Source organism: Suricata suricatta, chromosome 15, assembly GCF_006229205.1.
Source record: "Suricata suricatta isolate VVHF042 chromosome 15, meerkat_22Aug2017_6uvM2_HiC, whole genome shotgun sequence".
NCBI classification, from domain to species: domain Eukaryota; kingdom Metazoa; phylum Chordata; class Mammalia; order Carnivora; family Herpestidae; genus Suricata; species Suricata suricatta.
Genome location: NC_043714.1, coordinates 16,557,088 through 16,573,966, shown reverse-complemented (window position 1 = coordinate 16,573,966; position 16,879 = coordinate 16,557,088). Strand labels below are relative to the sequence as shown.

The following is a 16,879-nucleotide window of genomic DNA, read 5'->3' as shown; positions in this document are numbered from 1 at the left end:
TAGCTTTTAAAATGCCCTATGTAAATAATAAAATTTAAAAAATAACCTAGGTATTCTTAATTTTGCTTTTTAATTTTCTAAACTCAGAAGAGTATTTTTTTTAATAAACACATTTAGTGTGTTTAACTTTTTAGCTTTATGTTTGAAATAGTTAACCCTGTAGTCAAAATTTGTGAATCTTACAGATTTTTCTGCTTTTTAAAATGTCTCTGTGGCAAATGTAGCATTTCATTAGGATATCAGTTTTTTAATCTTTTGTTCTTTAGACTCAAGTGGGTGAGTTCCTGGGAGATAATGATAAATTTAACAAAGAAGTCATGTATGCATATGTGGACCAACATGACTTTTCAGGAAAGGACTTTGTTTCAGCCCTTCGTATGTTTCTGGAAGGATTCCGTCTTCCAGGGGAAGCTCAGAAAATTGATCGATTGATGGAAAAATTTGCTGCACGATATCTAGAATGCAACCAAGGGTAAGCAAGATTCAAATTCAAGTACTTATGGGTTCCCAGCTATCACTAATCTAAAAAACATCAGGAGATTCATCATCTCCTGTCCCCAGACATTTTAGTTATTTCAATCTGGAAGTGATAGGCGATTTCATAGAAAAGCTGTAGTATGAGCTAAAACATAAACCCTGAAAGAAAAAATTAAGGGGGTTTGATTTATTTAAATACAACTGTAAAACAATAAAAGTTTATAACATGATACATCTGTTTTTTCAGACAAACCCTTTTTGCTAGTGCAGATACTGCTTATGTTTTGGCTTACTCAATTATCATGTTGACTACAGATCTTCACAGTCCACAGGTATGTGCTATGTATAACAGATAGTACCAAGTAAGGTCTTTTAATTCAGTAAGTAATAATTGAAATTTTAATCCTTTATAGTGAAACCAGTCACCAAATGGGAGTATTTAATGTGATATAGTGTATGTTTTGCAAATGCAGTTTCTGTTAATAATTCTAATTAAAATAAAATAATTCTAATTAAAATAAATCTGTATTTGTCTTACGATTGACAGCTTTATAAAGCTTAAGATAAATTTTATTCTAAGAATATGCATATATTCTTCTGCCCTATAATTATTACAACATGGAAAAACACTGTATATAAACCTTAATTTTTCTTTTAAATATTTCAAACTTATCAGAATGATTAGTATGGGAATCCTGCATGTGCCCATCAACCAGCTTCCACAGTTATCAACTTATAGCCAGTCTTGTTCAATTTTTATCCTTTCTGTCTCTCTCAGATCATTTTGAAGTAAATCCCAGGTATCATATCATTTCATCTGTATTTATTTTGGTGTATGTCTCTGAAAAACACACAGTCTATTTAAACATAACCACAAAAAATAAAATAAACATAACTGCAATACCATTACATCTAAAAAATTAACAATTTTAAAGTATTAGATATCCATTCAGTGTTCAAACTTCTTTTGTTTCTTAAAATTCATAATTCCTTCTCAAATATTAAGGTTCTGGCACTTGATTTCTGATATTCATTAGCAAACAAAAAAATTTTTTTTAATGTTTAGGTATTTCAGGCTTAGTTTCAAAAAAATGCTTAGAATATCTTTGGGGTAAATTATAAATTTATCTATTCGCAAGAGTTTCTTTGTACTTATGGCATCTAATGTTACCTATTACTCTTAGGAAGTGAAATAAACTATTACTCATCCAAGAGGTATTGGAAAAATTTAAATTTATTTAAAGGTTGAGATTAAGTTTTGCATTATAGGGATTGTGTGTGTGTGTGTGTGTGTGTGTGTGTGTGTGTGTGTGTGTGTTTGGAGTTGTTTAAGGCAAGGTTTATATGGAGAAATATTTATCAAATATATGAATGGGGGATTATATATAGTTATCTTCAACAACTATGCATTTACCAGGGATTTACTTGATTTTATGTAGACCTTTCTTAAAAAGTCATTTAATATTTTAATCATTTAAAAAATGCTTTTGTTATATTGCTGGCAGTATAGTTAAAGCAGCTCAATTTCAGGTTTTTATTATGCAGCACACTTTTTACCCATGGTTTTATAAGGCTGTCTACAGATACTGATTTATTTGGATATCTTCAGATTACAGTTTTCTGTCTGGTGTTTTGGTCCAAACCAGTACACTACCTTCATTTGTTTTTAGAATGTTATATTTTTAAAGAATTTGGTTCTGTAAATGAATTGTCAGTGTTATATGCATCTGTGTCACATGTGCATTCTTGTGTAAGTTTTGAGGAAATACTAAAACTTCCTTTAATATCCTTTCATAGGATCCAGATTGTTAAAAATTTCTGAACTCAGGTCAGTTAGGAAACATTTTGAGAACAGTGTTCTGTCTTCACTGCACTTGTTTCTGTCCATAGAACATGTGTGGAGTCCTGGTCCAGCAGTGGTAACTGCTTGTAGTCTTCCTGCTCCGTGTCAGACTGCTGCCGGCTGGCCTCATGTCCTGATATGCAGCCTGCAGCTACAGAACAGCTTATGAGTTTTTATGAAGGAAAGTTCAATTAGAAAATTGAACTGAGAGTGCCTGGGTGGCTCAGTCGGTTAAGCATCCAACTGTTTGTTTTAGCTCAGTTCATGATTTCACAGTTTCATGAACTTGGGCCCTGCGTCAGATTCTGTGATGGCAGTGTGGAGCTTGCTCAGGATTCTCTCTCTCCCCTCTCTCTCTCTGCCCCTCCCCCACTAGCACTGTCCCTGTCTCTCTCAAGTAAATATATAAACTTAAAAAAAAAAATGAACCCATAATCATGACTCCATATGATTTGATTCAGGTCCACATGAACTATAACAGATGACCTCATTTTTAAAGAACATAGGTAACTTTAAAGGAATTCCTTAAAACTAATTCTCATTCTTAGTTTTTTCATAGTTAAAATATTTAAACAAATCATTTATGGTCTTTTTTACCTAGAATTTTTAGACTTACAAATAGGCCACCTTGTATATATTGTGTGAGTCAGTGAATTTCTTAAAAATTTGAGGTATACTTAGAACACTTTTAATTTTTTGCATATATTAATCTCCATCATAATAAGGGATTTAAATACTACAACTAAACATGGCTTAATTTAAGCACATGAAAACAAAAGTCAAGAGTAGGGTGTTTCATAAAAGATAAGCTGGGAAAGAAAAGTAGGATTATGTAGGATTGTGTGTTACCCTACTTCCAGAATCCCACTGTGATAGAATTGTCATATTTTAGCAGTATATTTTTATTTGGGGTACCTGAAATTAATGTATTCCCTACTCCCACTCCCACCTCTCAACCCACATGCACAAGCATAGTATATAGCTACTTCTGATTTTTTACCAAGACTTCTTTTTGTCTCTGGTACGATACTAAAACAGTATGCCATGCTTAAGATTTCCAGGTAATGTTTCTCTTCTTTTGCCTCTTATTGGCAGCACTTATATGGTCTTTTATTTTAGTAACTCTATGTCATTGTTACTTAGTATTTATCAGAACATCAGGTGAAACAGCTTTTTTTTTTTTTCCTTGATTTTATTTTTGGTGCCAACTCAGATGAGGTGGGGTTTTTTTGTTTTTGTTTTGTTTAAGCGTTTATTTTTGAGAGAGAGAGAAAGACAGCATGATCAGGGGAGGGACAGAGAGAGGAGGAGACACAGAATTGAAAAGCAAACTCCAGACTGTGAGCTCTCAGCACAGAGCCCAATGCAGAGCCTGAACCCACCAACTGCACAATCATGACCTGAGCTAAAGTCAGATGCCTAACCAGCTAAGCCACCCAGGTGCCTCATGATGAGTTTTTAAAGTTATGACTTGCTTCCTTTCTATGTATCTGATAAGTTTACAGGAGGAGCCTTATCTTTAGAGTTGCCTTAAATTCTTCATGGGAGATGGTAGGAATAGATTTAATTAAATATGTATACACACACATATTTAAATAAACTAAAGAATGTTTCATCATACTTCACATTATTGCATTTTGTAGGTAATAGTGTTTTGTTTTTTGTTTTGTTTTACAAATTGAAGTCCTATAGCAACCCTGCATCAAGAAAGTCTATCAGCACCATTTTTTCAACTGCATTTGCTCATTTCATGTGTCTGTCACAATTGGTGATTCTTGCAATATATCAAACTTTTCATTATTACTACATTTGTCACAGTGAACTGTGTTCTGTGTTTATGATTTGCTGAAAGCTGAGAAGATGGTTAGCATTTTTTAAGACAATGCGTAATAGACTAAGGTATAGTGCAAATAACTTCTGTGTGCACTAGGAAACCAAAAAAATTAATTTGACTCACTGTATTACAATATTCACTTTATTGAGGTAGTCTGGAACCAAACAAACACAGCCTATAACTTCTCTGGGCTTTGGAGATAAAAACATTTTCATTGTGCTAGTTCTCAAGTTTGGTGACAGGACTGCATCTTATAAATTACAAGCTTGTACTCCACAGCCTGATGAAGGTATGCTGTAGGACATTCCTGGTCAGAATACTCTTTAACAAGACAAAATGTTGGAAGGATACTTCACCCAGATCACCTAACCTCCATCTACCACAATGAGTCAGTCAGAGAGACTATTATCTGACTTAAATAAATTCAGTTGTTACTTTGCATCCACTGGTATAAAAAATTAGCTTCTAAATCTTTACTACATATTTCCGTTTTCCCAAACTAAGATTTGAATCTTTTTGATACTGTATGTTTTTAATACTTGTCATGATCCTTTTTTAAAGACTGTATAGCCAGAGCTCTTAAACCTTGGTCAAAAATAATTTCATTATATAATTTCCTGTTTCTTATTATAAATTATATATGTGCACATCAGCGCAGAGTGAATTAGCATATGCCAGGATAGGTCTTTTCTACATTACCTTCATTTTCTGTGACTTCCTTTTTTCATTTAAATACGTTTAATTGAGCATTTTCCCTGTCCTATCTTCAGAGTATTTATAAATTCTAAGAGTATTCAAATTCTTAAAATATGAGATTTAGGAATTATAATGCTTTTTCATTTCTAGGTTAAAAATAAAATGACAAAGGAACAATACATTAAGATGAATAGAGGTATCAATGATAGTAAAGACCTTCCTGAAGAGTATCTGTCAGCCATTTATAATGAAATAGCTGGAAAAAAGATATCACTGAAAGAAACAAAAGAACTAACAATCCCTACAAAATCAAGTAAACAAAGTAAGTATCCAAATCAACTGAATTCTGATTGTTTGGGAGGAAAAAAAACATTTTCCTAAAAAAGTTATTCACTTGGTTTAGAGTAATTCAAATACTATTCTAATGAAAAGTATTATACAGTCTTCTGATGATTTTATTTTTTTCCATATTCTGAATAAAGATAGCACTGATCAGTGATCAACAGAAAATGCTACAATAATATGCATGATTTAGTGTGCATTTAGTACAGACTTATCAATTCAGTAGTAAATCTCGGCATGGATTTGGAGGTAAGTGAGACTGCTTAGGGAACCCCAAAAGACAGACTTCCACTCTTTTTCCTGCCTCCTCCATAAGCAGCACAGTTCTGTCTGTCTCTTGTTACACGTAAACAGAAACAAAGTGGGGGTGATTCAAGGAGATGGGGAAGGTTAGGACGAAACTTCACATTCCCTCCCTCTCACCAACCTCTGGCTATCACCAGTCTGCTTTCTGTTTTATGGATTTACCTGCTCTGGATATTTCATATAAATGGAATCACACCTTATGTGATCTTTTATGTCTGGTTTAAGACTATAATTAGTATTAATTGGTGGCATTTATTATTTATAGTAAAACATCAAAACATTTTAAAATGTTTAAAATTTATTTTTTAAATGCTGATAGTGTTTGTTGTTTCAGATGTCGCCAGTGAAAAACAAAGAAGGCTTCTGTATAACTTAGAAATGGAACAGATGGCCAAGACAGCAAAAGCACTCATGGAAGCCGTGAGCCATGTCCAGGCACCTTTTACAAGTGCAACACATTTGGAGCATGTGAGGCCTATGTTTAAGGTAAGAGTTCCTAATAACTTCTTTTTAATGTTTGTTTATTTTGAGAGAGAGTGTGTGAGAGAGGGAGAGTAGAATACCAAGCAGGCTCCTCACTGTCAATGCAGAGCCTGATGTGGGGCTCAATCTCACGAACCATGAGATCATGACCTGCCAAAATAAAGAATCAGATGCTTAACTGACTGAGCCACCCAGGTGCCCCAGGAGTTACTAATAACTTTATGTACAATTTTGTTCAGCATGTTTTTAAGTAAAGGAAATACAGTGATCTATCTCATTAGTGTAGACCTGGAAACGAAAGCAATGTTCTTTAGGATATAGCAAATAAAATTTTTTTCTTAAAGACAATGAGAAAAAGCATACACTTATGTCAGTAATAAATGTGTAATCTTAAGAAATAAGAATAGAAAAATTTCAGAGAATAATCATTAATCCTTAAACTGGTTTTCTTTAAATGACATCTGTTTAATTAAGCCTTTGGAGTTACCTGAAATTTCTTGAGCTTCTGGCTCAAGATCTCCTATGTGCGTTCTGAGTACTCCTGGACCGCAGAGAGTAGAGAGAGGAACAAAAGCAAGCATTATTTATGTTTATAGGTTGATCTAGTAAGAAGAATACTGGTTCCTTAAAATTTGATCGCCTATTCTTTCTTCATTTTCCTGTCCTGTATTCCTATCCTTTCTCCAAACTGCAGAGTAAGTAAGTGGTGACTAAGGATTATAGGGAATTTGTCTAGTCAAATTTGAAAAGTGAAAAGAAGTAAAGTACATTCCAGTTCATGAGACAGTGTGGGAAGATTGTGGAAGCCGAAGATCATAATGTGAGCTCTTTTTCGGACATTAAGTGCACATATGCATGGGCAGTAAAAGATGACTACAAGATTTCTGCGCTTTCTTTTAGCTCTCAAGTTTTATCATTGTGCTCCTACTTCAAAGTCTATGGGATAACTATATTTCTGAAACTTGAAGAATTACAGGATGGGGGGATAGGGAGGCAGTATTAAAAGTGGAGTATAAAAAATAAGTAGCCTTATCTTTGGAAATAATATAGAAAATGATGTTGAAATATAAGAAATACTTTATTATGAAACATTTTATACACCAACTTCTCATTTTGTTTTGAATAATCTTAGATTCTTGTTTTTCTTAAATTTTTTGGTTGAGGGGCAGTAGAGGATGAAAAGAAAAGGCATAATTCTATTACTCAGAGAAAACTTCCGTTAATATGTTTATATGCTGCTTTTTTTTTTAATCTTAATTGAACAGTTGTGATCATACTATGTGTAGAATTTTAGATCTTGATGTTTCTCACATAATAAGTATTTCCCTATACCATTAAAAATTCTTCATAAGTAGCTTTTATTATCTGTGTTGTAGATTAGTTCTAGTTTAGGTAAATATCTTCTAAGCTAGAATTAAGAATCTTTCCTTTTACCACCATTTCTACTGCCATTAACCTCTTCAGACATCCTCGTTTCTTACCCTAAAAATCATGGTGTCCTAAGTGGTGCCCTTATGTGTATTTTTGTGCTCCTCTGATCCATTTCCAGAGGCCAGACTGATCATTTAAAAATACAAAATGAAACGTTGCCTTGTTAAGGCCCTTTACTTACTCTGCGTGATACCATGATGAAAAACACACGCACAACATCATCTCGCTCCACCTGCCTTTCCAGCCTCATTGCTAGATTTCTTATGTCCTGCTGTGTGGCGGTCACACTAACATAACATCAGTTTCTAGAAAGTCCTAAATTACTTTGTCTTTAGAACATTCTTACAAGCTGTGTCTTTTATCTACAATGCTCTTTCCTTCTTTGCCCAAGTGCTTTCCACTTTAAATGTTACTTTCTCAGAGCGTTCTGCCCTGCTTTGCCCCTTCCAAATTTGGTCCCTTTTCCTAGTGTGCTATACTTACCCTTCATTATATTTTTAACAGTTTGTATTTATACATCTGCTTATTTTAAATTTAATGTTTGTCTCTTTACTAGACTTTAAGTTCCTTGAGGCAAGGAACTATGTTCTGTTCACTTTTTCCAATATATTGCAGAATTCCTAGCTTATAGTAAGTGCTAAGTGAACAAGCATTGACTGGGTAGAGGAATGAATGAGAGGTTTCTAGGATGTGATATAATACTAAGGGATATAAATATTAAGAATCGTTTTACATGTTGCCAAATTGTATTTTATAAAGGATTACACAGTTATGAATGGATAATTTCAGTATCCCCTGGATATTATTTAGGTGTAGTTTGATAGGAGAAATCATTGTCTTTAATTCCTACTGGAGTTAAACATATTTTCCACTGCCTTTAGAACATTTATGCTTCTTGTATAAAATATTACACAGGTTTCTGAATAGATGTGTTGTTTCTTTACTTAGAATAAAATGTGTAATATATTGCTTCCATGTGATACTTCATATTTTAAAAGTACTGCCCTTCATACGCTTCCAAAAGCATCTCTCTCTAGTGACAGTCCAGGTATTAAAGAGGAAGATGGTGAGGTTCAGAGAGATTAAGTAAGTGGCAAAGCTAGGACTAGAAGTTAGGTAACTATGTCTTATGTTCTTTTGTTTAGGGATTATACACTTCTAAACTTTCTAATGTTACAAACACAGCTTTGGGTAATCCTGTTTTCTTTAATAATCTTAAAAACTTTTTAGATCTTGGGGTGCCTGGGTGGTTCAGTCAGTTGGGCATCCAGCTCATGATTTTGGCTCAGGTCATGGTCCCAGGGTCATGGGATTGAGCCCCACACTGGGCTCTGTGCTGAGTATCAAGCCTACTTGAGATTCTCTTTCTCTCTTCCTTAACCTCTCTCCCCCACTCACACACTCTCACTATCTCAAAATATTTTTTAATTAAAAAAATTTTTAAATAAAAACTTTTTAGATCATTTGAAAATTTCAGTTGTCATTTTTATAGCACACTAGTATATGGCTATGGTTATATGGATATATAGTTTTGCTTCACTAGAACTTATTAAGAGCAACAAATATTCACATTAGACATTTCAAAGTTACACATGCAAGCACACACCAATGCATACATACATGTTTTCATATTAGAATTTCCAGTAGTCCAAAGCTAGCTCTTTTTGTTTATTTTACATTACAGTTTTACTAGGTATTGAGTATTACTAGTAAAATTTAGTGTTTGTTGGTTTTCACAGTCCATAATAAAGAAGTATTCTATTGAATTTATTTTTTAAAGTATTTTTTAAAGTATTGCCCGACTAGGAACCAGAGAGATCACTGATGTTTCAATGTAAAATATTTGACTACAAAAAAGTAAGGCTAAATGATGTCCAGGGAGCAGGTTAATGGAAAGTAGAGTAATGTAATTGTTGCAAGGAGAAAATTACTCAAAGGATCTGCTTAGAAATAAACAGTCTGTGAGATTCTGCAGGGGACACAGCTTGTGGAGAGAGAGGGGTTTTGAAGGTAAAGGTAAAACTAATACCATTTCTGGAATATTGACAATTATCATTTCTTATTGGTGTGAATAATTTATAGATACTTTGCTTAATATGTGTCTAAGGTTCCCTTATTCAGGCCCAGGCAGCATTGCATAGTTTTTCCCCTTTGTCCAAGAAAGCTGGAAATATGCCCAGGAATACATTGCTTTTATCCCCCCCAGAACTCCCTCAAATCATTTATTTTCTGAAGTTTGAGAAATATTAATGTAGTCCTATCATAAAATTTAATTATCACTTGATGTTTATGATACAGCTTGAATTAAAATTTTTTAATTTTTCTAGTTGGCTTGGACACCTTTTCTGGCTGCGTTTAGTGTGGGTCTGCAAGATTGTGATGATACTGAAGTAGCCTCTCTTTGCCTGGAAGGTATAAGATGTGCAATCAGAATTGCATGCATTTTCAGCATTCAGGTAACAAAGATTTTTGCCTTTGTAGCCAGTCTGGGAAACGTAAATTACTTATGACTATAGTTGCAATTATTTTTTTTTATGTCTGATTTACTAAAAACTTATTTCAAGTTTATGATGGAATTTAAATGAATCTTAATGTTTAAGTTTCCAGGAAGCTGTTAACAGGAGTAATTGTATATTGATGTGTCTGGAATTCATGAAAACAGCTTCGGTTTGCAATTTTTTTCTCTATAGCATATTAGCTATATACAAAGTTTCTAAGACTTTGAATTTCTATGTGTTAATTAGAATATCAAATATGTTGCATGTTCACACTTACTGAATCATATTTCTTCATATTTATGTTTGTATATATTACTTTTAACTTCACTAAGCCTAAGAAAAGTTATCTTGAAAAGAACCAAGTATCTAGTATTTGTTTTTCATGAAGACAGGCCCCTCTAGTAATTTATATACTTTGTCTGATAATAAATTTTAGCCAACACTTGCTTTCCTTTTTTTAATACCCATTTCACATTTGATTATGAATGTTATGTCTTAAAAAACATAGCCTAGCTGTAGAGAAGAAATGAGCAAATATATAAACCTGATTTCTGCTAGTCCACACAGTACTTGAAACATACTCAATATTTTTTTTACTCTATGAATTCATTTGTTATCACTAAAATCTCATCTTGATTTGACATCTCCATTACCTTTAGATTTTAGAAATTCATCCTTTTCTACTTCATTTATCATCTTAAAAAAAAAAAAAACACTGTAGTTTGAGGCATGTGATTTGTCAGTTAAAGCTTACTAAAACAACCATGTAAGTGTACTTTTTTTCTTTTTTATAGCTGGAAAGAGATGCGTATGTCCAGGCACTAGCAAGATTTACCTTACTTACAGTGAGTTCTGGTATTACTGAAATGAAACAGAAGAACATCGACACAATAAAAACACTCATCACAGTGGCTCATACAGATGGAAATTATTTAGGAAATTCATGGCATGAGGTATAAGCACTTTATTTTCAGGTTTTCAGTTTGGTTTATAAAATGATTTAATGCTCAGTATTCTACTGACATGCTTAAGTGTTTGGGGAAAAATTAATTTAGTACATTGAGGATAAGTTTATTTAGCTTTTTATAATGATTTATAATGTCACCTATATTTAAATCCTGTCTGCATATATTGAAGTATTTTTGCAAACATTTTTAATATGGAATTTTAAAAAGGTATTTTTTTGTTGTTGTTGTAATGAAGATTCTGAAGTGCATCAGTCAGTTGGAGCTTGCACAACTCATAGGAACTGGAGTGAAACCTCGATACATTTCTGGAACAGTACGGGGCAGAGAAGGATCTCTTACTGGAACAAAAGATCAGGCTCCTGATGAATTTGTGGGTCTTGGGCTAGGTGAGATGTTTTTAAATTATTCTCATGAAATATCAAAAATTATTAACTTGTTCAATGTAAGTAACTTTATTGTAGCAGTGAATTATAATTAGAGGGACATGTTGCTAACCTTTTGAGGAAAAGCAAGAAGACCCTGTGGAAAACTGAGCCATTTTTGCCTGGTCTACTTTGCAACATAAGTGACCCTTAGTCTTATGGGGGGTCGTAAGAGAAAGGTGGTAGTAAGAGAAAGGTGCAGTTTCAAATGACCTGTTTTTTTTAAGACTAAGCAGGTAACTTAAACGAGTGAAGGCTTGTATAAGATAATAAATAGTTGGGGCAACTAAAGAAAGCATTCATATTCAGATTTTTTAAAGGCACTGTCCAAACTTAACGAAACTTATACTGGTATGGAAACTTTCCCATGGTTCCTTATGGGCTAGGTGTGGCCAAGAACTTCCAGGTTTAACCCAATAGAACAAAGGAAAATAATTAGTGAAAATGGCTACAGAAGAACCAATGAGAGTATATATTTTGTAATAAATGGAAAGAGTTCTACTAGGGAAGAAGCAACATTTAAACTGTCTTTGACTTTGAACACATATATTTTAGAGTTTGAATTCATTTGTATTTTTTCTTACTGTGTGCAAGTTACTTTAACTTTCTGAGCTTCAGTTTGCACTTCTGGAAACTAATGGTAATATCTACCTACAGAGTTGTTATGATTAAATAAGAATATGTATAAATGGGCTTAGCACAGTGGCTGGTGTTTTAATGGTTTCTGGATTGTTCTTTATCCATTTTCCCCACCCTACTTCCATCCAAGAAATCTAGAGACCTGACTTAAAGAGAGCAGGAGAGAATATACCTGAGATCTAGGAATATTTACCTTTTAAGATTTTTACTGTAGTGCTGTATTTCTGGATATTGTCTGTCTAATTTTATTCTTAGTGATTTTTGTGTTGTTGCTCACATTAAAAATTCTAAAGAAATCCAAAAGAACTTCAGATCTGAAGAAATGATCCATAGGGGAAGAAGAAACACCAGGACCATGTTGTGGCTTGAAGTTAGTTCCCAGTGATATTCCAACCGTGGCAGCCAGCAGTGCAGTTCTGCTACCCTAGTTGTATCTTAGATGCTGTGGTTCTGGGAGGTGAAGGTATAGATCTAATGATTTGGTGACCGAGCAGCAGGATTTAGAACTGCCTGAGCACCTTCTTGGTGACTTATATAACTTGGAATGATTGATTCAGTAACTTTTGAAAGGCTTGCTTGCTTATTCATTCATTCATTCATTCATTCATTTATTTATTTAAAAACTCTTTGAAGTTTAGGAAGGCTAAAGTAATGACAAGTGCAAATTGCCAGGGCTTACTTTAGGTAAGTAACAGTAGTAGGTTACACTAAAAATAAAATACCAGTGGAGTACTTTAATTTCTAAAAGTTTTAGTCAAACAAGAGAAACGATACTTGCTGATAATTTCCTAGTATACTTGAAAGTGAGTTAAAATTAATTTGATCACTATTATTCTACTTAAGTTGCACATATATTAGAAGACCTGCCTTCTCACTTCAGGAAAAGGGAATTTACATAAAAATAAAGACTCTTTGGTTCTGAAAATGAAATAAAAATTTTAGGCTTCCAAGCCATACTCTTCAGTCAACTAGTTGTACTCTTCCAGCTCTCTTTCATGCTTTATCTATTTTTCTTTTGGGGCTGCTCCATTCCTCACTCATTCCTGACTGGTTAGCTCTCTCATTTTCAGTCTGCATCCTAGAGGGATCCAGTCTGTTGACTTGGCCGATGTTGGGCAGAGTCCTCTCTTCAGGCCATCTCATTGGTTATCAACTAGCCCAGTGTGGCAGATGTCTACGCCTGTCCATCTGTGCCCTGTCACTTAGGCAACAGATGTTTTATTCAGCAGGATGCTGTAGTTAGATTTTAAGCTAGGAGGGGATATAGTACAGACATTTGAGCAGGTTTAATCTATCTTTATTTTTTACAAATAAATTAGTATATTCCTTTATTGACAGCATCCCTCTCCAAGTATTCCATGTAACCACATTAACAGGGCTGAGTATATGTTAGTCTGATTTTATGACTAATGCACTACAAATCTGTACTTCATCCTTTTTGGAAACATGAAACTTTTAGTTACTAAGAATACATAGCATATGCAGTCACTGTATGCATCCAGTTAGCATCCAGCTCTTGATTTTGGTGCAGGTCAATGATCTCACAGTTTCATGAGTTCAAGCCCCGTGTTGGGCTCTCTGCACTCACTGTGGGGCACCTGCTTGGGATTCTCTATCTCCCTCTCTCTCTGCCCCTCTCCCACTCATCCTGTTTCTCTCTCTCTCAAAAATAAACAAACTTTAATTAAAAATAATTTTTTTAATTCACTGGCTTGGTCATATAAATCTTAAGTAAATATTCACAACACCTACTTCTTTGTTCTTAGTTAATCTGAATATTTGTGCTTTTGAGCAATTTGTTTGGTAAAGCTGAGACTATTAGCCTGTAATGTTACAGTGTCATACAGATTTTTGATTTCACATGTTTCTGAAATAGGATCTTTGGATTGCTAAACATTTTATATATTTTTTATTCCTCTAAATATGTTTATTATTAATAACTACAGATTATTATATAATACTAAAAGCTTTCCAGGAAGGACATGCAGATGATACTCAAAAAAAGCTATATGGTGACTGACATTATTTTTTCCTATGGATTTTTCTTTGTTAAACTCCTATAACGTGATAGCATGTTTCAAGTGTTGCTTGACACTATTTCCCTAATCACCCCAATTCTCTGTCACTTATTTCAGGCTTTCATTCTTGTTCATTTGTATTATAGAAATAGCCTCTTAATTTGTCTTTGTAGTTCCATTATCTTTTCCTTTTTCCCTGTGTTCTACAGATACTGTCAGGATTATTTTTTAGAAAATAGATTTGATCATGCAAGTCTTCTGACAGTCAAGGGTTCTTCACATTCTAATTTTAGTCCATCTTTCGCTCCTTCTTCCTGTCCCCTGCCAGATGCTCATGGCTATAACCAAGTGTGTTAAAACATGGTATTTACTTGCATCCTTCCTGTATGTATGCTGTTCCTTCTATCTGAATTACTTCTCCTTTTGCCTCTTTTCCTTCATGATCATACTTCTGGGTCCAACTTGAAATAATAGATCATCATATGTGAAGCCTTTCTATGAGCTAACATGCCTGTTCTCCCTCTTCCTATTAAAATTAGTTCTGTTTAGTGAAACTTGTATTATATATCATTAGTTTATCTCAGCCATGAAGTAATTATTACACTTTACTAAAGCTGGTATCTTTCCTGGTAAACTATAAAATAAACTCTGTGAGGACAAGGATTGTGTCTTTTTCATTGTGCAGTTCCTAGAAGAAAATTTGAGTTTGACTGCTTTAAATAATATCATCTATTATGGTTGATTCATAAAGGCATTTATTGTCTGGTCATTTGAGTCAACAAATATTTATTAACATCTGCTTTGGACTTAATATTGAGAAATCACACACACAATATGTGTATAACTTAGTTCCTTGCCTTAGGGAACTTCCTGTTGTGCTGAGAATCTATAGTAATTCATGTGGAGCTGGATGGAAGAAAATCCTGATTTAACTATTATTTACTTAAGTAAACACTCAGTTCAGAGGAACGATGGAATCCCTCTGGAGAATTCTAATTTGGTTTTAGTAGATAAGTTTTAGATAGTCCAGGAATGGCCTGAACAGAGACATATAATGGCTAGAATGTTGAAGGGCAGTGCCTTAAATGCTAGGCTTAAAAAGTTTATGCTTTATCCTGAAATTAATGTAAGCAAAATGAATGTGATGATTTAGAAAAATGAACCTGATAGGAGACTGAAAGTGAGGTTGAAGAGGAGAAAAATTAGCAGAGAAAACAGTCAGGAAACTGTGTCTGTAATCTGGGCCTGAAATTATAAGGGTCTGTACTGAATAGGAATGAAAATGAAGGAATGATACCAAAAACAGGTGAAAAGAAAGATTTAGTAACTGGTGGAGGAGGGAAAAGATATCCAAGGTGATTGTGAAGTTGAGTTTGGAAATTGGGGGAATTGTTCTTCTGTCCAACCTATGGGAGCAGTTTCTGAGGGAAAGAAAAATTATTCTTTTGAATAAGGGGATGTTAGAAAATACAGGTAATCTGTAAACAGAGGACTGGAGATAGAATGACACGAAGATCCAGTCATACGGCATTGGGAATCAACGTAAGAAGATAACATTGGAAGTGTAGTTAGTGCTGTTTCTTCAATATTAAGGGAAATTATGCCTAGTACGATTAATTTTGTGATCTAAATTCTCATTGCCCTTAATTTGTTGCTCTTTGCAAGTATGATTTGTCTTTATAACCATCCATGTCTATCTGTATGCCACTTAGTATAGCTAATGAAGCACATTTGACTTTGATACAGGTCCCTGATGCCAAATAGGTCATTTTTCACCAAAAGTTTTATTCTTTCATTAAGAAGATAACTAATTTCAGAAATATATTTTAGAACTCTAGGTGTATTCTTCCACTGGATTATTTCCAAACTGAAATGACTCTCTTTTTATGTGTGGTAGTTGGAGGAAATGTGGACTGGAAGCAGATAGCAAGTATTCAGGAATCCATTGGAGAAACCAGTTCTCAAAGTGTTGTTGTTGCTGTAGATAGGTAAGGTATTTATTCCATTCCCTTTTTGAATGAATACTATTTTAATTCTGTAACATTTAGATACATATTGCTAAGTAATAGTGAAAAAAAACTATTTCCAGAATAACTTTCCTTAAGACTGAATTATGATATTACTGCTATTTAGATGATGAAATGCCGATAACTTTTCTCTCTAAATCATGGAATATAGAAAGGAGATAAACAATATGAAAATTTAACTTAAAATAGATATTACTGGGCATTAAGGAAATGATAATCTTGCTGAAAAAGGACACATTTTATGTCTTCTATAGAAAACTAATTGCTTGTATTCTCCCTGTATGAAAACGGAGTATAAATTGTCTTTCAAGTCCTATTTGATGTAAGAGTGCATTATGAATAGATGAAAGATTTGGTGGCAATTCTCTTTGAAAGCTTCATTGGAAAGGACTTTGGAATTTGTATATTATATACATTACAGGTATTCCTCATATATAGTTTGTTTTCTAATAGTAAACTCATGTTAAATGTTCTTTTGAAGGTTAGTTTTTTCTAGATGAGTGCCCAAATATTTGAAACTTAACATTTTACAACACTGATATTTAAATTTTTTATATTACTTCTGATGAAACTTTCAAAAACATAATATGTATTTTTTTTTTCTTGGTGCTTGGAGACTTATACTAATCCATTATTTTACTTCAGGTAAAACTTTCTGCTCTATGTACAGATTGAACTAGGGTGTTCAGTGGTTACTGACCTTGGCAAATATTCCAAATATTCACTGCAACTTTTTCCTTGAGAAAAGACTCTTTAATATCCACTTGCTGACTTTTTTTTTTTTTAGGGAAAGAAAGTCATTTGCCTTTTTTTGTGTGTGAAGACTGAAGAAAGATTTTGTATCATCTTACATGCATGATATATCTTGAAGGCTTACAGTGTGCTTGGCACTTTT

At 33.6% G+C, this 16,879-nt stretch overlaps 1 protein-coding gene across 4 annotated transcripts in view; it reads left to right on the top strand.

Moving 5' to 3' along the window:
* The window catches only part of ARFGEF1 (ADP ribosylation factor guanine nucleotide exchange factor 1), a 153,930-nt gene that overhangs the window by 104,514 nt on the left and 32,537 nt on the right, over positions 1 to 16,879 (top strand). For all 4 annotated transcript variants that reach the window (XM_029924028.1, XM_029924027.1, XM_029924030.1 and 1 more), the window contains 8 exons: positions 267 to 472; positions 725 to 809; positions 5,001 to 5,172; positions 5,833 to 5,984; positions 9,740 to 9,868; positions 10,705 to 10,863; positions 11,114 to 11,264; positions 15,855 to 15,945. In XM_029924028.1, coding sequence (XP_029779888.1) covers positions 267 to 472; positions 725 to 809; positions 5,001 to 5,172; positions 5,833 to 5,984; positions 9,740 to 9,868; positions 10,705 to 10,863; positions 11,114 to 11,264; positions 15,855 to 15,945 — 1,145 coding nt within the window. The remainder of the gene's footprint in view (positions 1 to 266; positions 473 to 724; positions 810 to 5,000; positions 5,173 to 5,832; positions 5,985 to 9,739; positions 9,869 to 10,704; positions 10,864 to 11,113; positions 11,265 to 15,854; positions 15,946 to 16,879) is intronic.